The sequence below is a fragment of the Bubalus kerabau genome, chromosome 16 (assembly GCF_029407905.1).
Source record: "Bubalus kerabau isolate K-KA32 ecotype Philippines breed swamp buffalo chromosome 16, PCC_UOA_SB_1v2, whole genome shotgun sequence".
NCBI lineage: Eukaryota > Metazoa > Chordata > Mammalia > Artiodactyla > Bovidae > Bubalus > Bubalus kerabau.
This window is the reverse complement of record NC_073639.1, coordinates 57,603,213-57,627,297: the sequence shown is the minus strand read 5'-3', so window position 1 is coordinate 57,627,297 and position 24,085 is coordinate 57,603,213. Positions and strand designations below refer to the sequence as shown.

The following is a 24,085-nucleotide window of genomic DNA, read 5'->3' as shown; positions in this document are numbered from 1 at the left end:
TCCTAGACCATCCTTTCTTTGTCCACGAAGCTCTGGACTGAATGCTCTGTTGACTCTCCCTAGGCATGTCAGGGCCTTGGGGAACCTAGGTGGGGTAGGGTAGGTTTTATGTCTCTTTCTCAGGCCCAGTGGAGGCCGGAGCACTAGGCAAGGGAGGGGGCAGAGGCAGAAGATACCAGGGAGGGCAGGAACCACCTAACGCCATGATCTCATATTAGGTAAAGCTGATTCCCCAGCTTATTCAGGAACCACCAGCTCACAATCTCTGGGGCATCAGAATCACCTGGGACACTGACCCCAGACCTTTCAGGAGGTTCCGGGAAGCTGTGCTGGGGGTTAAGCAGAAAGTCTCCCAGGAGGCCAGGATGGCCTTGGTGTGTAGTCTCCACACCTCGGCAGCAGGGGGCGCTGTTTGGGACAGAGGGGAGCCTGGTGACAAGCCAGTGCCATCCTGCAGTTACGTAAAAGAAATCTGTAGAGAGACCTGACTTGCCCAAGATCACTCAAGAGCCACTGTTACTTTTCATCTCTGGTTTCTGGCAAGTCGTGGCCAGGGTAGGGTCACAGACGCTGAGCAGGGATCAAATAGATGGTCCAGGGAACACTTCTTGCTTTTAGAGAGAGAGCCCTCTCTGTTCCCTGTGCATCCAGCTCTGGAAAGATGGTGGCCAAGCTGAAGGCTGAGACTGAAGTCCTCTGTATGAGGTGGAGGAGGGAGGGCCCTCATGTCCAGGGCTGAGGCCTGTGTTCTGATAGGCCCCAGGCCCACCATGGTGCCTGAGTTCCTGGGCGGAGGAAGCAAGAAGCTGGAAGATGTGACCATGCCTATTTCGGGGGCCCAGGGAGGTGGGTGACTTGGGAGAGCAGGCTTGGGAGCCCTGTGGAAGGCTGCCAAGTCCACATGTATCCATGTACCAGACGTTGTTTCTCGTTTCAGGCATGGGCTTGGAGGACCTGCTGGGTGTGCAGAGGGGGAACACACAGCTGGGAGCTGGTTGTGACAAGGGCACTCCTGAGTGCCGGGGACAAGTGCTGGTTCCAGGATACAGAGGGGCTGAGTTCAGCACCCCCCACCCTCACCACCACTATGGCCACACAGGCTGGAGGGGAGTGTGTGGTCAGAGCTCCAGCTGGGAAAGGAGAGTTCCAGAATGTTCCAAGAGCCTGGCCACAGGCTCCAGACACTAGGTCCTGGAGGTGCCTGACGCCAAGTGCTCTTCGAGAGCTGGGGCAGGGGTGGGGTCTGGGCAGCAGCATGGGCCTGCGGGCCTGGGCCCTGTCAGTTCTGTCGTGAGGGCCGCATGCCCTGCTGGGAGCTGTCAGAGCAGCAGGCAAAGCCGGTGTTGTTTCTGCCGCTGTGCTTTCTTCAGAGCACTGAGGGCAACCTTGGCGGCCTCCCGGAAGACGTCTTCCACATTCTCCCGAAACTTGGCAGAACATTCCAGGTAGAGGGCAGCTCGGATCTGCTCGCAGGCGCTCTGGCCCTGGTCGGGGGAGGGGCTGGGATTAGACCGGGGGCTTCGGGCACCTCCTGTGCGACCCCACTCATGAATCTGGGGGCTTCCTGGGGCCAGGGTCCTCCCCAGGGTGTGCAAATGGGCCATAAGGGCTGGTTTGGTGTGGCCCACAGGCTGTAGCTGCTGGGAACTCCGTCCTGGCCTCCACCCCACGCTCTCCCCAAACTCAGGCAGAGACGGGCTGACTTCAGCCAGGAACTGGGGTGGTCTGTTGTGTCTGCCAGGCCTGTGAGAAGCATTGAAGGCCTCAAGACATAAGGGCTTCCTACATGCCTCTCTCCCTGCTCGTCTCAGAAGCACAATTTAGGCAACTGAGCTGGCTATAGTGTAGAAAGAAAAATACTTCTAACACAAATTTATTAATGCCTATTTCTTTTGATTAAACTTTATTAGTTTTCGTTTGTGTTCCTTTTATTCTGCCACACCTCACCCAGAAGGCTGCAGGGTTTGGTCAGGTTCCTGAAAGGAGCCCTGCTTTCCAACACAGGCCTGCCCCTCCAGGCCTCTGGGGTGATGGGACAGGACGGTGGTCAAAGGCTCAGGCTCTGGGGCCAGAGTGACTAGGGTAGGATCTTGGCTCCAGTTCAGGTTATCTGTGTGACCCTGGGCTAGCTACTTAACCTCTCTGAGTCTCAATCTCTACTCTGTAAAAGGGAAGGGGGCAGTGACAGTGCCTGCCTGAAGGTAATAAGGATTAAATGAGGTAAGTAATGTGCTCAGATAAGTGTCTGTTAATATCTAAAAATTATTCTTAGGGAATTCCCTGGTGGTCCAGTGGTTAGAACTCAGTGCTTTCACTGCCGTGGCCCCAGGTCCAATCCCTGGTTGGGGAACTAAGAGCCCACAAGCTGCTGGGATGGCATTTATACATGTGTGCATGCTAAGTCACTTCAGTCATGTCCGACTCTGCGAACCCATGGACTGTAGCCTGCCAGGCTCCTCTGTCTATGGGATTCCCCAGGCAAGAATCCTGGAGTGGGTTGCCATTTCCTTCTCCAGGGGATCTTCCCTACCCAGGGATCGAACATCTGAATCTCTTATATCTCCTGCACTGGCAGGCAGGTTCTTTACCATTAACACCACTCGGGTATATGATTCTTAGAATTCTGCTGCCTTCAGCTTCTGAAAGGTCACTAAGGCACATCAGATGCCGAGGCCAAAGGCCTGGGAGGCTTTTGGCCATGGCTGTGCACGAAGACCCGGGCTCCTTGGGGTGGGGTCGGGGAGGGCCCCTGGTCACCTGTGTGTAGGTGATGGGCTCCAGCTGGGCTGCCCGGAGCTTGCGCAGCTGCTCCTTGTCCTTCCTCAGGTCTGTCTTGCAGCCGATGAGCACCATGGGGATCCCACGACAGAAATGTGTGACCTCAGGGAACCACTGTGGAAGGGGAGGGCAGGCATCAGGGCTAGGGCCCCATCTGGCCCCACTTCCAGAGGCAGGCGGGGATGGGAGACAGGGCCTCACCTTGATGAGAACGTTGTCGTAGCTAGTGGGGTTCATGACATCATAGCAGATGAGCACGAGGTGCGTGTTCTGGTAGGACAGGGGCCGCAGCCGGTCGTAATCTTCCTGTCCTGAAACCAGACAGCAGGTGGGGGTCAGGGAGGTGCCCCTTACTTCTCCACCCGAGTCCCCTGCCTGGGCTCAGATGGGGTAGGGGTTGGGGTCTCCTGGGCAGTTGAGACTCTGTCTCTGGGCCTCGATTTCTTCAACTATAAAACAGAGGAGACAGCCCACAGTCCTGGACCGTAGGGAAGATTACACGAGATAAAAGCAGTGGGGCGTTCCTGGTGGCTCAATGGTAAAGAATCCGCCTGCTAATGCAGGAGACACAGGTTTGATACCTGATCCGGGAAGATCCCACATGCCTCAGAGCAACTGAGCCCATGCACTGCAACCACTGAGCCTGTGCTCTAGAGCTTGGGAGCTGCAACTACCAAAGCCCACATGGCCTAGACCTGTGCTCCCCAACAACAGAAGCGACCACAGTGAGCAGCCCACGTGCTGGAACAAAGAGTTGCCCTGGCTAGGAAAAAAAAGCCTGTGCAGCAACAAAAACACTCAAAAATAAAAGCTGTGCAGTGCTCTTGTGCTCAGAGATGGGCCTGGCTGAAGGGTCAGTGCTGGGAAACAGGTAGCACTCATGTCGGTAATGATCACCACCCCTCGCTTCCATCTTCATCCCTGATGCTCAGGTTTAAGGCTCAGACTCTGAAGAAACCGAACCCTTCCTCTCCCGAGGTTTCAGACCAGTGGGGTTGGGTGGGCCCAGAACACTGCAGTTAACTGTGGAGGGCGCCCCTGCCACCTGCAAGCTGAGAGGGGCATGGCCTCTGGTTATACTCCTCTTGCCATTCTGGCCTATGCTAATAGGAGGGTGGGGGGACTGCTGGAGATGATGGGCATTTGCCTGCCTGGGCCCACCAGGCACTGATTGTCAACTCTGCACCACATGACTCACCAGGGGAACTGATGGCTTCTGACATATCAGCCCCTCCCAGCACCAAGTGAATCAGGCCCCGAGCTTGGGCTTGGGCAACAGTGGGCTTGGTTTTTTTTCAAAAAAAGACCTCATTTAGTATTTTTTGTTGACAGTTTCAAGCTTACAGAAAAATTGCAAAAGAGTGCAAAGAATTCCCTTACTCCCTTATTCACTGGGGCCTCACGTTTTGTCCACTTGCTTTATCTGTATATAAACACTTTAAACCACGTGAGAAGTAATTGAAGACCTTTGGCTGGCTGCTGCTTCTCCCCACCCCCGCCCCAAACTCCTGGAAATTTCCCGTGTGGTTTTTCTAAGAACAAGGACGTCTTCTCACTTACCTCAGAACAAGTATGAAACTAACCAACACTGAGACTGTATTCTTCTAACCCAATCTACTAGCTGTGTTCAGATCTCACCAATAACATCCTGCAGAATTTTTTTCTGTTTCAGAAGCAGGCCTGGGATTATACACTGCATGTGGTCCCCATGGCTCATTTTTTTTTTTTTTTAATTTTATATAATTGAAGGATAATGGCTTTACAGAACTGTGTTGGTTTCTGTCAAACATCAACATGAACCAGCCATAGGTATACATACGTCACCTCCCTCTTGAACCTCCCTCCCTGGCTCAGGAATTTTTAAAAACTCCCAAAGTGAGAAGTGAGAGTCTTTCAAGCCCATGGGCGACCCCCAGCCACCTCTGCAGAAAGACTCAGGCAGTGACTTTCCTTCCAGGGAACGCAGAACACTGAGCCCAGGAATCCCCACCCTGTCCTTTAGCCTGTGGGTGCCAGGGTGACACCAGCTTGCCCTCTGACCCCTGCCTGCCCAACGCCTCTCAGGACAAGTGGCCTCTCCGGAGAGCACGGACAGGCCATGTCCTGCTGGTGATGGCACAGCTGCCATCTTTCCCACTGGCTCCCCATCAACCCAGGGACCCCTGACGGTGTGCAGTGGCCGGGAACCCAGCTCTAACGATGGCTGGTCCGGGAGGACTGTCTAGGCTGTCATTCAGCCCACGTCCCCTCAACACCAGAGAAGGGATTAGGGATAGTCTGCACCTGGCAGATTCGGGCCCTTCTGCCCTCGTCGCCAAAAGCAGGAGAAATCCTTGTAAGATGGTGGAAAACGGGCCAATACACTACTCTAGCCAATCTCCTCCCCTTTCCACACACATCCCCAAACTATCCCCTCTCCTGACCTCTGTGAACATCTTTCTAGACCTGCACTGTCTGGGAGGGTAGCCACTAGCCCCACCTGGCTACTTTAATTAACGTTAAAAATTCAGGTTCTCCAAATGTAGCATTGGCTACATTTCAAGTGATTAACTCATCCAAGACAGTCTCCTGCGTCACCTCCTCTCGTGCCGCCTCCTCAACCCATTCTCCACCCAGCGGCTGAATGGAGTGGGTGGTGTGGTGTGTGTGTCTGTCTGTGTGTATGCGTACACGCTAAGTCGCTCAGTCATTGTCCAACTCTTTTCGACCTCATGGACTGTAGCCTGCCAGATTCCTCTGTCCATGGAATTTTCCAGGCAAGAATACTGGAGTGGGTTGCCATTTCCTATTCCAGGGGATCTTCTCAACCCAAGGATCGAAGCCAAGTCTCTTGCCACCTTCTGCACTGGCAGATGCATTCTTTACCACTGCGCCACTTGGGAAGCCCCTGAATGGATGGTAACAAAACTAAAATCATGCCCCTCCCCTCATCTGAAACACCTTCAGTGGCTCCCTATTGCTCCTTGTGGAAAATCCAAGACTCTCCTGGTTATTGACATGACCTCCATGCCTACCAACCTTGGCTTCACCCTCCTCCCACCTGTGCCCCTAACCCTCACTTGCTGCAGTCCAGTCTTGCTGTTTCTTGAACTCATTAAGCTCTCATGTCACACCTGGAATGCTTTTTCCTCCTTTCCCCATCGTTTGCTTCCAAACATTTTAAACATTCAGACTCAGCATCCATAGTTATTTCCTTTATCAAGATAATCGTCTTCTCTGTACCTCTACTTATTGATAATGCCACGTTATGCATTACAGTATTTTTTTTTTTTTTTGTCTGCAACCCATGGCTTGTGGAATCTCAGTTTCCAGACCAGAAATTGAATCTGGGCCATGGCAGCCCAGAATCCTAACCACTAAGCCACTGAGGACGTCCCCTCACATACTTCTTACAGGGCCTCTGCCTGTAAATGATTAAGACATCTTTACAACATGGACTTCCCTGGTGGTCCAGTGGTTAAGAATCTGCCTGCTAATGCAGGGGACACAGGTTCAACCCCTGGTCCAGGAAGATTCCACGTGCCTCGGGGCCACTAAGCCCGTGTGCCACACCTACTGAGCCAGAGCACCTAGAACCTGTGCTCCACAACGAGCCACAAGAAGCCTGCACACCCCAACTAGCAAGTAGCCCCCGCTCGCCACAACTAGAGAAAGTCTGTGCCAGCGATGAAGACCCAGCGCAGCCAGAAAATTAATTAAATTTAAAAATTAAAAAAAATTATTTAAAAAGAAATCTTTACAACAAACACCTGATGTGCTAGTCAGGGAACTCCTGAATCCTATTTACATATAAAGAAACCATGAGCCATGAAGTGACCTCCCCCCTCCTCTACCACGAGGTCACCGAATCGGAACCAGGCCTGACTCTAGGTTCATTCCGTTCCAAAGCCAGCATTCCTTCTGCTGATACACAGCAGTGCTCTCTTCTGCTTGGTAGTATGCACAGACCGGTGCCAGGCCTAACACACACTCGATGCCCTTTTGGAAACACGGCAGGAAAAGACAAGCAGTTACGAGACAGGACTGCTGCGTGCCGAAGTCTGTGCCGACGTCTTCCCCACCTTGCTCGGCTGACTCCTCAGGCCTTCCCTCACCACGCAAAGTCTGTCCCCGCCCTGTCTGGCCACAGTCTGTTCTCCTACGTTTATTCGTTTACTGCCTGTCCCCTGGGAGACTGTAGGCACCCGGAGGGCAGGGACCATGTCTGTCCTTAAACATCATTCCTGGCACCGGGCAGGTGTCCAGTCACTAGTGGCTGGTGGGCTGTCTCGAAGTCGTTCAACTCTTGTCAGATGTGGCAGGGACCAGGGAGGTGAGAGGGTGCCACTGGGCTGAGCAAACTGGGGCCTGAGCTGACTGCAGCAGGCTTGATGGGGGCCAAAGTCAGGCTGGTAGAAAGAGGAAGTCAGACCAAGCCTGCTCCTGGTGAGGGCCTCTCCCTTGCTGTTCCCTCTTCTAGAATGCTCTTCCCAGGTAACAGCATGGCTCACTCTCTCCTTTCCTTCAGGCTTCTGCAGAGATGTCACCTCTTCCTAGAGAACTTTCCAGACTGCTTTGAAATAAGAGCGTCCTTTGCCATCTGTCCCATGACCAACTATGGCTTTAATTTTCTTCCTAGAAAGGACATCACTACCCAACATCATGATTTTTCCATGAGTACATAAGACCCTGAGATGCCTGCCATCTCTGTACACGTCACTGTTACATCAATGGGTACACACACAAGCTCAGGAATCATTTGGGGGGATGAAACAACAAATGAGCGGGTGAATAAAGTGTAATGATAATTTCTATGGCTTTCAGGCTTGCAAGGGCACTTCATTTCTATCATCTGTGTTAAAAATTTTTTTGGCTGCATTGCTCGGCTTGCAGGATCTTAGTTCCCCAACCAGGCATCAAACTTGTGTCTTCCCATCCCACCCCACTTCAGTGGAAGGATGGATTTTTAATCACTGGACTGTCAGGGAAGTCCCACCTGTGTTAATTTAAGCAGTCACCCCAGGAGGGAAGCTGGGTGGGGCAAATTCTTCCTGTTAGGAGCCCATGTGGCTGGGGGTGATTTCAAGGTCATAGACAGGTTTCCTGTGAGCTGAAGCACCAACTCAGTCCCCAGTTCCAAGGTCAGCTGCCAGCCCAGCCACTCTAAAAATTCCAATCCTCCCAGGAAGCCTTTCAATTGGGAATTCACCTCTGGACCTCAGTTTTCTCATCTGTGAAATGGACATGTGAGGAGTAGGTGGGCCTGTGATAATGATAGTGAAAATGGTCAACAGTATTTATCGGCAGTGCTCACTCATCACATGCCAGGCCCCATTCAAAGGCTTTTGTATGCACAGACTCATCAATCTTCACTATGATTCCTCACTACTGGCTATTGGGTTTTGGGGGCTTTTTTCTTTCTTTTTTCTTTTTTTTCAGTCTTATCACATGGCTTTGTGGAATCTTGGTCCCCCAACCAGGAATCGAACTCAGGCCATTGGCAAGTGAAAACTCGGAGTCCTAACCAATGGACTGACAGGGAATTCCCACCACTGGCTATTGTTTCCCTCAATTTACAAATGCAGAAACTGAAGCAGAGAGAGGTGAAGTGACTTGTCCAATATCACACAGCCAAAAGGAAGGTTCGTAAAGGATAGAGGACCATAGGGAGGGCTACTGGGGTGCTTTTCTCTCAGGGCACCCCAGAGGATAGGAAGCTGTCCTTATTCTACAAGCCCCAGCCCCAACCAGGTGAGGAAAAGGCTGCCAACAAGGGAGGAACTCTGGGAGAGGATGGGTAGCCAGCCAGATCTCAGCGCCTCCTCTGGGTTGCCTTCTTGGCTTGACCGTGTCTAGCTCAGCTTCCCCAGGGGTCAGTATGCAGGGACCACGCCTGCAGAGGATGGACTTGCAGGTGCTGCTGACCTCGTTTCTTTGGGAGTGGAGTATCCTGGACTCTACTCCCCTGTGAGTCAGGGGAACCAATATCCATCATGTTCCACGTGACTCATGTTCCACGATCTTGGCACCTTTCCTGCCTGGGCCTCAGTTTCCTTATCTGGAAAAGGGGGTGATAACCCTGTCCTTGATCTTGGAAGTAGAGGACTTGCAGGCTCAGCAATGCTGGCCAAAGGTGTGGTTACTATTGAAATTGAAACTCACAAGGGACAGGGGCCTGGGTAGAGGATTCTAACCCCCGGATCTTTGGACCCACAAACTCTAGGGGGCCTCCCAGCCACAGGTGATACAATGACCTTTCCCATTTACCCACAGTGATTCACAGGCTTAAAGGGGCAAGTCATCTGTCCAGAAGAGATGAACAGGGTTCCACTCTGGCCTCTGCAGATGGGCTTGCAAGGTTAAAAAAAAAAGCCCCCAAAGGCCTTCCCTGGTGGTCCAGTAGCTAAGACTCTGTGCTCCCAATGCAGGGGCCCTGGGTTTGATCCCTGGTCAGGGAACTGGATCCCACATACCACAACTAAGAGTTCTCATGCTACAACTAAGACCCAGCACAGCCATATGAATTTCAGAAACAAATAAAAGGCCCCGAGTTATGTGCAAAAGGATGCATTTGCTTCTGGTGAGGGAATGTTTTCTGGGCCACACTGCCCCTTGAAGCTGCCCGTCTTCCTGAAGCTGGGGTTCTGTGGGGCAGAGGAAGTGAGGCGAAACTCGCGTCACACAGGGCATTTCCTTTGCGGGAAGCTCGGCCGTGGCAGGCATCGTGTCGGGGGCATGGTCTCTAAGGTCTGGTGCTGGATTGAGGAGAGGGTGTCCTTGGAGCCATAGCAGTCCCCAAATCTGCCAGAGGACACCCACTGGGCACATAATTCCCAGCTCTGGCTGGGGTGTTGGTCAGGGTAGGGGTGTAGGCAGTGTGAGAAGCGGAAGCTGCCAGAAGAGGAACTCACTTCTGTACTAGTGCTGCTGGGGCCTCCCCAACCTGTGTTTCCTCCCCCAGAGAAAGGAGCGGCTGGTGCTCGGGTGGCCCAGGCCTGGAACTCAGACCACGCTGCTCTGACAGATCTGCAGGGTCAGCTCCCCCGCCTCTGGGGCTCCTGGGTCCGTAATTCCTGTCTTAGCAACTTGCTTTGCCCCCCACTTGTCCTACCGTTCCCATCTCAGGTTGGGAAGGGGCCCGCAGGTCCCCACCTCCCAGGGCAACTCCACCCTGCCCCACCCCTGGGCCCCACCCCAAAGCCCAGATAACTGTCTCTGGTTGGTGTCTTAACATCCCACCTCGCCCCACATCTCCCCTCTCTCTGCCAGGAAACTTCAGACTTCACCGCAGTTTCCGGCCTCTGAGGCGGCAGATGAGCAGCTAAAGCGATGGGTGCTCACAGCTCCCGCCCCCCTTCACCTTTGAGCACTGAGAGCTCCGTCCCCCTCAGTACCCCTCCATCGGCTACAGCGGTGTCTGTAACTGCTTCCGCCAGATGGAGACAAGCAACCAGACTGTCCTCCCACACAGACCCCTGTGGGCAGGGTCCTGGGTATGGAGAAATTTTGCCTCCTAGGGGCCACCCCATCCCACAGCTCTGGGTACCACTGATTGGTTGGAAAGATGCTTTCTCCTGTCCTCCACACCTCACCTTGGGGTCTGGCCCGTCCGGTTCTAGAACCTTCTACAACAACCTAACTGGACTCATCTCCACCTTGGCCACTCCCTTCACCCTCTCAGTCTCTATCTTCCTCTAGTTGGTCAACTGGCCGTCTTTTCTGCCACTTCTCCTGATATCTGTTGACCCCAAAGGCAGAGACCAATCTCACCATCTTTATCACAAAGGACCTTCTCCAGAGATCTCTATGCGCCCAGGATTCTTCTTCATTCATTCGTTCCACAAGCCTTGCTCTGTGACAAGTGCTGTGCTGGGCAATGGCATGTGGAAAAGGAATGACCCAGCCTTTCCTTGACGTTCCTCTAGATAACGGGGCTTTCCAAGACACAGCAGGACACTCTTGAGGGAGCAGCCACACCTCTCTGCACCAGAATCTCTCTCCTGGGCTGTCCCACTGATTGTAAGGCCAGCCTACTTCCCCAGAACACTAATGAGAGGTTCAAAGCCCAGCTCTGCTCTTCTGCTGCCTGGAACAGTCCTGCTGGGAAAGCATGGGTGGGGGCTGGCACAGAGCTCTGCAGGCCACTGGTTCAAAAGAACAGGCTCGGGCTCGGGCCTGGGCCTGAACGGCAGGAGATTAGAAAACTCCCAGTAACACACAGTGAGCTCTTTGGAAGAGGCAGGCCTTGTGCTAAGCGCTGTACGTCACATGACTTTGTCATCCTCACAGCTATTTTAGCCCTGTTCACAGAGGAGGAAGGGGCTTCCCAGGTGGTGCAGTGGTAAAGAATTCACCTGCCAATGCAGAAGACGCAAAGACATATGTTCGATCCCTGTGTTAAGAAGATCCCCTGGAGAAGGGTATGGCAACCCACTCCAGTATTCTTGCCTGGGAAATCCCATGAACAGAGGAGCCTGGCAGGCTACAGACCCTGGGGTAGCAGAGAGTCAGACACAACTGAGCATACACTCACACACAGAGGAGGAAACTGAGGCCCAGGTGTCCCCAGGGACATACAGCCATGAGAGCTGGCATCAAAGCCCAGGTCAGACTCCAGAGCATGCGGCAGGTCGTCATTGCCCTGGGCGGTCACTGCTTCTGACAATTGAGAAAGCGCTCTCCCCACCCCTCAGGCACGAGCTCTTAGTGAAAACCCTGCCTTATACCAAGCAGAAGCTTGCCAGAACCTCTTCATGACGATGTACTCTGATAAGTCTTTTGAGCATCTTCTTCCGGGTTAAGCAAGAAAGACCAGAAGTGGTCCCAGCACTGGGTCTGCTGGGGGAGGCTGTGGTGAACAGTGAGCCCCAGGGATCTAAGTGGAGAAGGCCTGAGAGGAGAGGAAGGAGAAGCTGGTTCAATCCTTGCTCTGACCCTCCCTCCTCCACCAGCCCTCCACCCAGAGCAGAGTTAATGAACCTCCCCCTACCTGGGTCCGTGTGAAACTGAAACAGACACACCACTTGGGGCCCCGCCTTTGGGAATTCCTCAGACGACTTTGGCTTTTCCAGTTCAAGGGGCTGGCCCTGTTCTGGGGACAGCCCTGCACGGTGTTCATACAACAAGAGAGGGTCCTTAGGGGCCACTCGAGGGAGGACACACCCACAAAGTCAGGAATACAGAAGGACCTGGGTCTGGGAGAGACCCTTTCCTGAACCTTTCCAGGGTGGAATGACAGATGCTACTGGTTGCCTTATGGAGAGGTGCACAGTGGGGTGGGGAGCTGGGGATGGGGGTGGGGGATTTTGGTCTCATCCAAGGGCAGTTGGAAGACTTCACTTTATATATACGAGGCTTGGCTGACAGGGCACCTGATGACATGGTTCCACACAAGTCATTAAACGTAAGAGTCACAAAGGCTGGGTGAGGCCCCAACTGGGGATCCTAACCTTTGATCCCCAATGTTGATTCAGCCCAGAGGGGAGTCAGGGCATGAGGTAAGCTCCTCAAGGGTACCAGCAGCAGCAGCAGTGTTACTGGAATATTCCCATTGGCTGTGCTCCTCCTACCATCCCCCAACAATAGGAATGCTGAAGACTGCGAGGGGATCAGCATAAATACACTTGCCTTGGGAGCTGCAGGTGGCAGAAAGAACCTTATTTTGGACCTACATCCCCTAGAGCTCTGCTCCTTCTTCAGTGCCAGGAAAAAACAGAAGTGTAGCCACAGAGTCCGAGAACCACAGGCTCAGAATGACAGACCACAGAATTCCAGAGCCAGGCACCACAGTCCATGGAATCCCAGAAACACGGGACTCAGAATTTATAGCTACAGGGCCCTAGAGTCTCAGGACTGTCAGCCACAGAATCCTGGCGTTCACAGGATCTGATCTGAAGCCCAGAGTATTCTACAAAATAGGACCCAGAAATGCAGCCTACGAATCCTTAGCAGCAGGGGACTCAGATCAGCAGCCCACGGAATCTTAAGAGACCACAGCATGTAACACACGACACCTTGGAACCATGGTAAACAGAAGCAAAACCCACGGTTTTCTAGAACCACAGGAGAGGAACGAAGCTGTGAGCCCTCAGAACATCAGCACTAGGAGGGCGGCCCAGAAGCTCACCTCTTCCAAATACCCTCCTTTTACAAATGGGGCGACTCTGTCGGGCTTCCAGCACCACCCAGCCAGGCGGTGGTTAACGGGCTCCCAGACAGCGCCTCTCCAGGACTGACGGGATGTCGGGGTCCAGAGAGGCAGGAGGGCGGGCGGGATGGCCCGGCGGGGGGATTCCCCTCAGGAGGAAACCCTGCAGGCGGACCCTAGGACCCTCGCCGCGCAGACGCACTCACCGGCGGTGTCGTAGAGGTTCAGGGTCACCTCCTTGCTGCCCACAGTCACGCTGGCTGTGTACTTCTCGAACACGGATGGGGCGTAGTGCTGTCGGAGAAGGGGTTATGTCGGTTCTTAAGGGGTGCAGCGGGTGCCCAGGTTCCAGCTGGACACCCACCTCTACCTTCCATCTTCAGCCCATCTGGTTCAGCCTCACACCCCCACTCTGCTGGGCTCTGGAATTCCCGAGGGGGCGCCCCGGCGTGACGGCCGCCTCTTCGTGATCAGGATGCCAGGGACCCGGGGTCCGGGCTCGAGGCGCAGGCTGAGGTCCGCCCGTCGCCCCTCGTGGCCCCAAGTCCTTTCCTCCATCCCGCCCCCAGCCTACCTGTCTGCAGCCCCCTGGCGAGCCTCACCTCGGGGAAGGAGCCCTGGCTGTACACCATGAGCAGCGAAGTCTTGCCGCAGCCGCCGTCGCCCACGATCACAATCTTCAGCTCCTTCCGGCCGGAGCCCGGGGCGGCGGTTGGGGCCGGGGCAGGGGCCCCAGCAGCGTCCATAGCCAGGAGCCGGCAGCACTGGCAGCGGCTTGCCGGGTAGAGCGCTGGGGTTGAGCGATCGGAGGCGGGGTGGGAACTGGCCCAGGGGCGGGGCTAAGAGAAGCCCCACCCTCGGCACCTCCTCCGCCAGGCAGCCAACCGGGCTGACTAAAGTCTCATTCCCAAGGAAACTGAGGCAAGAGAAATGGAGAGCTCGGCGGCAATGGCAACTCCCATCTCGTCCCCTGCGCATCACTGTGCGCCCCTCACCGGCAAGATCCGATCGTTTCCGCTTCTTCCCGCCCGGCATTGGCAGGCTGTCTTAGGGCAGAGACCCTTTGATTGGCAGGATGTCCCTAACACGCCGGTTTGAGGAGCCTTGGTCTCAAGCGCTAGGAAAAGGCCCCCACCTGCGCCTCGCCCCAATTATATGGCCTTGGGGAAGTCCGCTCTGACTGCAATTTCCCCCATAAGTAGCATCGGTGGTGCCCAAGATCTTCGCATGAGGGTCAAGTCTGCCCACTTGATCCGGCCGTCTGAGTCTGTGTGTGGGCTGGGGAATAGCAGTTCCGCTTACCTATCACCCCACCTCCCAAGGGTGGAGGTCTGGCGCCCTCTGCTGGGCGATGGCATCTGCGCGGCGACTTTGAGAACAGGTGAGCTGACTCAGAACAATGCCCTTTCGAGGGCTGGCCCCAAACCACGCGGTCGGGAGCCTCTTTCTAGCAAGACCCAGAGGCGTGAGCAGAGAAAGACTCCGTCGAGGAGAGGACAGGGAAGGCCAGGGTAGATGTAGTTGCCATCAGCTGGGCCCCCTTCCGTCCACTTTATTTGTATTCTCCAGACAGCAGAAATACCTTTCTCAAGCTGTATCCCTAACCCTCCTACCCCATGACCAAAACGGCTATTTGTTGAGCATTTACTCTGGATGAGTACTATCAGGAAGGCTGGCTGAAACCACCCTGCCCCCAACCCTCCCTGCACTTCGGGCTGCACTTTGCACAAATTAGGCCAGAGGGTTGCACAGGGATCCTCAGGAGCAAGCGTGTACCAGGCAGGCACCAGGGCATGACTAGATGAGAAAGCAGGGTCTTTCCCAGCTAGGATAAGATCTCTGATAATTTCCTCAGAGAAGAGCTGGCAGGACTCAGGATCTTCTTGCCCCCACACCCCGAAGGTTCCCCATTTTCAAGCACTCAGCAAAGATCAGGTAAACTTTATTTCCAGAGGAAGTTGCCAGCCTGGCAGTTCCATAAATGCCAGGTCAACGTTTTCGGCGGCTGCAAGGCATAACCTGACCACCAGATGGCAGCAGAGACTGCCCCTGGAAGCTTACAAAGAGCACAGACCTGGGAAGAGAGAAGCCCAGCTCTAGTCTGTTAAGTGGAGAGCCCTCAAGATCCCCTAGACAAATTTTCAGCAATTCATTCATTTTTTGCAGCACAAGTTTATTGAGAGGCAACTGTGTTCCTGTTTTTGAGGAACTCAGTCTTGGGGGAAGCAGTCTAAAGGAGTCTGCAAGATGTGAACTATTTAGACACCAGAGCCCCTGTGGGATTGAGAGAGACCTGGGTAGTACATGAACTAAGCTTGGCAGTGCTGGCAGGAAGGGCCAATGGAAGTAGGATGGGTGTCCAGCTTGAGTAAATGCACGGTGGCTGGAAAACCCCATCAAGTTTGGCAATGGCTGGGGTGTGAGAAGGGTGAGACATGGCTGTCAAGGAAACCAAGGCTTAGACCATGGAGGCCTGGCTGCCAGGCTCAAGACAGGAGTCAGACACAGGCTCTGAACAGAAAAGCCAAACCAAAGCTCTCTCTGGTGACTGAGGAGGAGCTGTGATTGGTTGGTGAGGCCGTGGCTGGGGCCATCTCTGCACAGGGGCAGCCTGGCGCTGGCAGGAGGAGGGAAGAGCATCACTCAGGGACAGGGAGGATGGAAGAAGCTTTTGAGAGAGGGGAGGACCACTTACCTTTGAGCCAACTGCAGGATTGACCTTGTATCAGGGATCCTGAAGCTCAGGAGTGACTGGGAGAGTAAGACTGCCTCATCTGGGAGGGTCACTGGGAGAATTCACTTAGAAGGGTCATCCTACTCTGAGCAAACTGGTAACTGCTCCAGCCTGGAAGGGGACTCCACTTGACTTTTCTCAAAGTCCTCAGACCTGAGTTTCTACCTTTTCTATGAAATGAATTTCAACTTACAACAAATGACCTAACACAGAGCCAAGAGGAGGAAAAGTGGGTCTTCCCAGCCTGGCCTGGGCCCAGGCAAGACAGCTGACACTGGCCCCAGCCTGCCCACCCACCCTGCCTGGCCAAGAGGTTGGCGGAGCCCCAACCCCACCCTGCAGGGAGTGTGTTTGATTTGGACCTCGCTCCAGTGGTGGTGCAGGGGCTGGCTTTGTAGCTAAAAATACCCAGTGGCCAGGCCAGCTGCTCAGAGCTTCCTCAGAGGCAGTAGGCCAGGGCAGGCCAGCTGAGGCACTGGAAATACCCACAGGCCCGCAGAGCCCTACTCCCTTACCTGCAAGACAATCTGAGGACCCAGACCCATTCTTCTCTTCACTAGGAATTCCTGGAGAGATTTGGGAGAAGAAAAAAAATTCTTTAACCCGGTTCTTGCCACAGAACTGTTGGGACACAGAAACCTAGGGGAGTTGGCAGGTGACATTTGTGGGGGTGAAACGACTTGTGTTCACATTTAGGCCTAGGGGCTCTCCCAGTGTTGTCGTTCAGCCATGTCTGATTCTTTGTAACCCTATGGACTGTAGCCTGCTAGGCTCCTTTTTCCATGGGATTCTCCAGGCAAGAATACTGGAGTGGGTAGCCATTCCTTCTCCAGATCTTCCCAACCCAAGGACTGAACCTGGGTCTCCTGCATTGCAGGCAGATTCTTTACCATCTGGGCCACCTGGGAAGCCCTGGGTGTCTAGTGAGGCCAACTGACCCCAGGAGAGAAGTAGGGCCAGATACACTTCTGTCTTATGAGATCAAGGTCTGGCCAGCACAGATCAGGACAGGGAAGTGAACAGCAATGCTATGGCTTCCACTTCCCTAGTGCCTCAGGAACACTGTCGGAGGTCACTGCACACCTGAGGGGTCATCCACCCCATGTGGGACAGAAGTTAATGGAGCCATCCTCTGAGGTCCCAGAGATGGGAGGTGGCCCAGGGTGGCCTGGGGGATCAAAGCTGTCTCTTCCTGTGCTAGGGCTCTCCTCCAGGCTCGACATTTGGTAACAGGGTTGGGGGAGTGACCGCCAGAGTAAAAGCGGCCTTCATAAAGCCCGACTCAGAAACAGCTCAAGAGGTTATCCGCCAACTTCCTCCTCCTGGTTCACAAGGGGAGACTACGAGTCCTGGAGGGGCGGGCTTTTGTCGAGGTCACTGGCCAGAAGGAGACAGACAGCACTGGACCCAGGCGGCCTCTGAGATGGCCAGGTGCCCTCCACAGTCCAGGCAGACGCTGAGTTTCCACCCAGAGGGTCCGTCCGAAAGGTCGCACTCCACACCGTGCCCGTTGGCCGACAAGCCGGAAGAGGCGGGGCCCTGGCGTCCAGTAGTAAGGCAGGTCCGGCCACCTCCCAGCCGCCCTTCCGCTGGCGTGGCTCTCTCCAGGCAGGCTCCACCGGCTGGGCGCCAGGAACGCCCCGCCCCGAGCTCGCTGGGTGACCGGTGGGCGGGGCCACCCTCCCGCGCAGGAACCACCGTCTGAGGACTATAGGCTGCCCCGCCCCTCCCTTCACCTAGGAGGTGATACCAGCATGCGGCATGCGGACAAAGAAATTCAAGAGGGAGAAAAAAAGAAAAAGAAGCGAGAAGGGGGTACAATCCTTCCAGGTCTTCCGGACACCCCTCCATTTCCAAGAATCACACCCCGACCCCAGGGGAGAGCCTCATTGTTCCCTAATTGGTCCGAGGGCGGGTGTGGAGGAACTGGAACTGGCTTTAGCCCTTCAGGCTGCTGCTGAGAGGGAAAGATTTCAATTATTTAACCATCCAGTGCCCACGGGAGGTAAAGACCACTGGTCCGCGGAGCCCCAAGGACTCGATCAGAAAGGATGGAGGACATTCTCAGGTGGCAGAAACGTCACCTGAGGATCGAAGGGAGTGGAATGAACACATCAATGGCAGAGCAGAATCTAAACCTTAGGACTGGGACAAGTGTGTACGTGGGAAGAGGCTCATAGTATAGGGTATTAATAATCTGAGCCTCACCAGCTTTTACAAAGTGCTCACTCTGGGTAGGGGAAAGGGAGTCTAGTGCCCAGTGTAGTCAGCTGCACCCCCTTCACCCGAGCAAAGGACAGGATGGACCAAATCCAGCTTATCTGGGATAAGACCCTCATGTGCTCAAGACTCGGCAGCCAGAAGGAACTACGAGTACCATGCTGGCTACTTTCAACCAGACAGCTTTGCCGGCTCCTGGGCAGTGATGCCAGCAGACAGCTGGCACGGGCAGGAAACCAAAATAACCCAGACAGCTGGGGCGAGGGGGTGCCATGGACACAGGCGCTGGGCTGGAAGTCAAGACACCTGGAACCTCATTCTGACTGCCCGTGGTGGCCTCCTGACCTTGAGTGAGTCACTTCTACTCTCTCAGTTGCGGCGTCGGGGGGGGGGGGACCCCTAAATCAGGACCCATTATGGAACAGCTTGTGGACTTGAGGAAGGGCCACAACCCCAACTCACACACTGGAGGAAAAACAGTGCTGGCTCCCAGCCGGCAAAAAGTCAGTCTTCCCCTTCGCCCAGAGGCTTGGCCACATGCTGTGGGGTGGGCAAGTAGGGGAGGAGCCTACAGATGGCCCAGCCACCTAGGAATGAAGGCCAACTAATGTGAAGCCAGAACGTGAGGCTGGCACCCCTTAATCGCACTTAATCTGCCCTCCACCCTTTACAGCAGGCTTCATTATCATCACTTTACACAGGAGACTCGCCCGAGGTCACCAGCACCCTGGAGAGTCAAGCCCACAGCTGCCTGACCTACAGCTTCCCTTGATGAAGCACCAACACTGCCCCAACAGAATCTCTGGGTCAAGCCCTAAGGCTCCCCCAATCCTCAATCCAGCCCCCACACTGAGGGATGGGATAAAAGTGAACAGAGCCGATCAGACTGGGAAGACTGAACCCAAAAGGGGGGAGGCTGTGCAATCAGCAGGGACCCAAATGGTTCATCAAAGTAATCACAAACTAGATCTCACATGGGGGAGGGGTCAGAGATCAAGGGTCACACTATCTCCAGCTGTGGAGCTTCCTGGAGATCACGAGGACAGGAGACCCCTCACAATCAGCTTGTGTTAGGAAAATGAGAGTTGCCATTACTATGAAGCCCATGACTCTGCACCAAGAAATGAGGTCTGAGGTCGGGGCTTCAAGTGCACAAGTTCAGGTCCTTTCAACACCCCAAGGTGTTACCCGGCACAAAGGTTCTCAGAATGTGTCTCCACCAGGCAGCCATGAGCAAAACCTGGGAATTTTATTAGAAATGCGAGTTCTCAGGCCCCACCAACTGAATCAGAAACTCAAGGATGGGGCCTCGGAGTATTTTAATGAGCCACCCGTGTGATCGGATGCACACTTTGACAATCACTGACCCATTTGTTCGGATGGGGAAACTGGGGCTGAGAGACTGTGCTGCTTACGCAGGGTCACAGCAGGTAAAACAGCTAGCCAGGTTTCAAATTCGGGTTTGTCCAATTCTAGAAACAGGGCTTTGAGGGGGAGGGGGCTGGGTGAGATGGAATCGTGGGAATTTCCTGGAAGGAGACGAGTCAAGAAACCTCTTTCTTAAAGAAAACTGGCCCAGATCTCAAGTCCTTCTGTTCTTCACCTCCCTAGCAGCCAGACATTAGAAAGGAAGGGGCCAGCTTCATACAATCACCCCACACACCCCCAGTGCGGGCCGGAAGGGAGGGCCAGCGCCGGGTCCGGTTTCCTGGCAGCCGACTGTGCCTTTCAGAAGAGGCATCCAGGGCCCTCCCCCACCACAAAACACACGACTGGGAAATACTTTCCTAAGTGCAGCCTCTCCTATGCTGCTAAATACGGCAGAGAATTGCACGCCCCAAACTCCTGACAACAGAAGCTGACAGGCGGGGATGGATGGACCAAGCAGGCCCAGCAGGCAGCCGATTTCACACAGTCCCACACATCTGTGTGGGGGAGGGGCCGCAGAACCAGACTAGCGGGTTTGGGGTGCCCGCCCTCCCTGGGCGCCAGGCCAAAGCCCCCCAAATCGCCCTCGCAGGCTGGGAAAGGGCTCACACCTACCTTAATGCGGGGACTGGCAGAGTCAGACTATACCTGCTGTCCAAAGGAGGGCGGTCCACTCTGGGGGTACCGGGCCCCTTCTCCGGTCACGAGCCTAAAGGGAAAAACGGGAGGGTTTTTTTAGGGCGTCGATGGCCACAAACCGGACATGATCTCCTAGAGGGAAGAAGAGCCTTACAAATGCCGAACCCCCTTCCCAGCTGCCAAGGCGGCCGTCACTCTAAAATGGATGAGGCGGGGGGTGGGGGGGGCGGCGGCGCACATGAGTCACGAAGGTTCAGCCGGAGCGCTGAGCTGCAGGAGGCGACTCATCTGCATTTCCAAAGGCCCGCCCAGTCTGCATCCCCTCCCCCAGGAATGGCCGGAGGTGCGAGGGTTTACCCCACAGCCCTCCGCCTCGGGGGATCCCGGGGAAGGCCCGCTCGGCTTTCCCAGGCCCCAACCCCCCACCCTACCCTCCCGAGCGCCGGTGGCCAGCACTGCCTTCATGGCCACCTCGGAACATCGGTGGCCTGCGTGAGGGCCTCACGCTCAAAGCAGGGGACAAAAGGGGCCCACCCGCCCCTCGGTCTCGGCTATCAAAAAGGGCGGTTAGGGGGCCAAACGTGGGCACCAAGGCTCGAGTGGGCAGCAGGGAGGGCCTGGGGTCAGAGCAGGGCCACGGGGGGGTTAAAAAAAACTCCGCAGCCTCTAGAGCAGCCTTCGGGGTCAGGGGGCGACCTCGAGCGGCCCCGTGGCCCTTTGCTACTGGCTCCCGGACGGGAGGAAAGAAGAAAGGCCCCGCCCGGGAGCGAGGCCTCGTGCCCGCGGGGGCTCCTGAGTAGGGCGCGGGGTTTACGGAGGCTGCAAAGCGCGCTCTCTATGTCTAAGCTTCCCCGGGCCGGGGGCATACCCCCAGGCGGCGGCCTGGAACGCGGGCGGCGGGCGGCGGCCTCCCCTCCTCTTCCCCCCCGCTCCAGCCCCGCCGCCTCCTTCCCTCCTCCCGCCTGGCGCGCTGCGGCCGCCACCGCCCGAGCCGCGGGCGGCGCGCGCGAAATGGCGCCTGTCTGGCCGCCTCGCCCCACGGATGCGAGCGCGGGAGCCTCGGCGCGCGACGCCCCCCAAGGCCCGCGGCCCCCAAAACGGCCTCGGAGACCAAACCCCGACCCGGGGCACTGTGCCCCGCAGATTCTCAGGGCTCGGCCCGGCCGACGAACCGCCGCCTGCTCCGGGCTCCCAACGACAACCGGGGAAGGAGGGAGGAAGGAAGAGAGCGGCCGCCATTAGCCACCCCGCAGCCCGGCCCTGGCTCCGGCCCCAGCCCCGGCCCCAGCCCAGCCGGCGGCTCTGCTCTGAACCTGAAAATAAAACTCGTGTTTGCGAGGGAGGAGCGAGCGCGGACGGGAGCACAAGCAGCGCTCAGGCTGCAAAGCGGGAGAGATGCTGCGTCATGGTGCCAACATGGACGCCGGCCTTTTGTCCTTTTTTTGCTTAGGAAGCGCAGGCGCGCCCAGGAGCCCCGAAAAGCCGGCTTCGGAGGGCGAGACCCCCACCATCAAAAGGAAAAGAGGCCTCTGGCCCGGAAGGAGAGGCTTCCTCAGCTTTTGTGACCCCCTTCCCCAAAGCACTTCAATTTCTTCTCCCTATCAAGGCTCAAACCTAGAAAAGAGAGGGGAACTAGCGCAGGCGGCTCCATGGATGCCCCAAATCGCTGGGGAGACCTTCCTCTTGCCTCCTGGGCAAAAGGGGCAAAGGGTCTGAAGAGCCCTCCTCGTGCCCCCACCCTCCCCGATCCGGCTGCCAAACGTGAAGCTCCAGAAACCTCCTTCTCCCCTCAGCTCCTAAACATTTGCAGCGCTTGGCCTTCTCGAAAAAACATTTCCTCGAAGGGGCAAATACACTTTTTTTTTTTTTTTTTACTTACCGCTCAGCCCGGTGCCATGGAGTCTGGAAGATCAAGCTGGGCGGAGGTTTTGGAGGTGTTATTGTGGGGGGGAAAAAAAATCTTTTAGGGAGATTGTTTAGTTGGAAATATTTGGGGTAATGGTAGTGTCTTTTTTGTTGTTACCTTTTTAAAGTTACACTCTCATGGCATTTTCTGCTCCTTCCACTTCTGCAAACTTTCCAGGGTTGGGTTGGCAAAAGGCGGCTTCGCTGAGGACTGTTTACTGCTCTGGATATAGCAATGGTGTGACCGTCATTAAGAGACAAAAGGCGAAAATACACAGTCAAATCAAACAAAAGGCAAAAGACGCACCGGCCACCCCAACCACCATAGAAACTACCCCCGTTAACGATGGTGTTTGGCTCGAACCAGCTAGGACTTGTTTTCCAGTTTTAATCTAGTTTCCTGTGACGGCTTTAGTCTCTTTACACAAAGAGGTCTTCCTTTCCCTCACAACCCCCCTTCCCCAACAAAGACGAGAAAAACAGAGTCTGTTTTTCTTCAAATAGATCGATTTTCAAAGAAAGTGTACCTGTTACGGGGAAGAAAGCTGACTAGCATTTATTGCTGTAAACATTTTCAAAAGCTTAACTCTAAAACCTAGCTTTAGAAAAGCAAAATCGTCTAAAAGCATTTTAACTGGCTTATGCTAGACAAGAGCGACAAAGACATACATGCAGATGAAGGTTCAGAAAATTAAGGACATCTCAGCAACATTAACATGAAAACTGCACTGCGTAAGGACAGAATGGATTGGGTACTTACAATGTAAAAGGTTTTTAAAAACTTAAAGAGTAACGACTGCTTACAGTTTTTTGTTGCTGCCATTTCGCTAATCCTAAAACTATACATTTAAAACATTACCTTGTTAAAAAGAGCAGAAGGAGTTAATAAGATGGCCAGTTTTAAGTGTTTAATAGAGGAAACTATATATATCAAAATTTATTGTTCAGTTAAGAGAATACAGATTAAGACAGCTCCAAGCTCCCCCACCCACCCAAGAAAAAAAAAAAGGAAAAAAAAATTAAATATGTCATTTACTTAGGTTTTTTGGAATTCAAAATTGTTAACTGCTGACATTAATGGTGTGCTATGACCTAGTTATACAAGACAAAGATGGATTCCAAGTCATAAGGAAAAATCCAGATCTTTTTAAAGTCTTCTTCATTCTTCCAATTTTGAGTCCTTTAGCTTGTTGACAAATGTTAAACACAACACTGAGGCGTCCTGAACGGGATGGTGGAGTCAAAGGAAAAACATTCCCCATTTGCAACAAAGGAAAAACCCACTTGGCCATTTAATTCCATTGCAGAAAAATGGCTCCCCTCATCTGTTGGCCTCTCCTTGGTGTCTGATGAAGGATGTTTTGAGATCAGCGTCTAATAACTCAAGCCCTATAGAAGCCGCGCGCTGATTGGCTGCCGCGCCCGGCCGCCCTGCTCCAGCCAATTACCTACCCACGGCCAAATTACAAACCCCGAAAAGAGCCCCAATATGAAATACACTACCACGAAGCCCCAGCGAGGCGGCTCCCTCTCCTCGGTCGCCAGACAGGAGAGGCAGAGGGGGCTGCAAACGCGTCCTCGCGAAGCCCGAGAGCCTCGGAGTTGAACTCACAAAATGGAAGCCGCGCGCTGATTGGCCGCCGCCACTCCCGGACCTTTAATAAAGAAAGGGGAAGGAAAGATAAATGCAAAAAAGGGGGAATCGTTCCTCCGCCGGTGGCTGGAGGAAAGGGGGGGGAGGGGTGCGGAGGGAGAGGCATGTGTTCACGACAATTACAAGGGCACTCCTCTCCAAAAATAAAAACAGAAAGAAGCTTCTATCACTCAGGTCCAGGCCCGGGCTGCTTCCTCCCAGGAATGTAAATGCTAATTTGGTTAAAATCCTGGTTTCCCCTCCTCAGCTCAGCTCCGGGGGGAGGGGGTCGCCGGGCAGAAGAGGAAGCCGTAGCCGAGATACCTCGATTGCAACTCGTCTGGGGGCCGCCTTGCCGCCCCTCACGGCTCCGAGCGTCCAAACACACAATCATACACACACCCCAAAACCAGCCCTTTCCCTTGGGTCCCCACGCGCCCACCTCCGGTCTTGGCAGTTTGGAAACAGTTTTGGAGGCCTGAGGCGCAAGCCGCGGCGGCCGCGGCTCGGAGGGTAGCCCCAGCCGCGGGAGGTAGAGCCCGGGGAGACCCCCCCTCCCCCGCCGCCAAGCCCCCCACCTAAGTCCCAGCAGAATAAATAAATTAAAAGGCCTTCCCCCGGG

General features: G+C 54.8%; 1 protein-coding gene across 17 annotated transcripts; it reads right to left on the bottom strand.

The window, feature by feature from the left end:
• Positions 1-397: 397 nt before the first annotated feature.
• RHOF (ras homolog family member F, filopodia associated) lies at positions 398-24,038 on the bottom strand. 17 transcript variants are annotated; one of them, XM_055550618.1, is made up of 10 exons: positions 23,906-23,991; positions 23,334-23,485; positions 21,949-22,053; positions 21,805-21,840; positions 15,600-19,995; positions 13,507-14,978; positions 13,111-13,198; positions 2,980-3,089; positions 2,758-2,892; positions 398-1,484 (listed from the first exon to the last, which is right to left on the bottom strand). In XM_055550618.1, the coding sequence occupies exons 6-10, from the start codon at positions 13,648-13,650 to the stop codon at positions 1,320-1,322; spliced, it is 642 nt and encodes a 213-aa protein (XP_055406593.1). In that variant the 5' UTR covers positions 13,651-14,978; positions 15,600-19,995; positions 21,805-21,840; positions 21,949-22,053; positions 23,334-23,485; positions 23,906-23,991; the 3' UTR covers positions 398-1,319. The 17 variants fall into 17 exon arrangements, with proteins under 17 accessions (XP_055406593.1, XP_055406592.1, XP_055406594.1 ...); XM_055550617.1 differs by having other exon boundaries at positions 23,334-24,038; XM_055550619.1 differs by lacking the exons at positions 23,334-23,485; positions 23,906-23,991 and adding an exon at positions 23,115-23,308.
• Positions 24,039-24,085: the final 47 nt, after the last annotated feature.

What these genes read in the sequence shown, in the direction of transcription:
- RHOF (XM_055550617.1), bottom strand. Translation starts at nt 13,650, where the DNA reads ATGGACGCTGCTGGGGCCCCTGCCCCGGCCCCAACCGCCGCCCCGGGC. An exon ending in GAACCTCTACGACACCGCCG is followed by an intron (nt 3,090 to 13,110) that starts GTGAGTGCGTCT and finishes GTCTGGTTTCAG; the next exon opens with GACAGGAAGATTACGACCGG. An exon ending in AGCCCATCACCTACACACAG is followed by an intron (nt 1,485 to 2,757) that starts GTGACCAGGGGC and finishes TCCCCCGACCAG; the next exon opens with GGCCAGAGCGCCTGCGAGCA.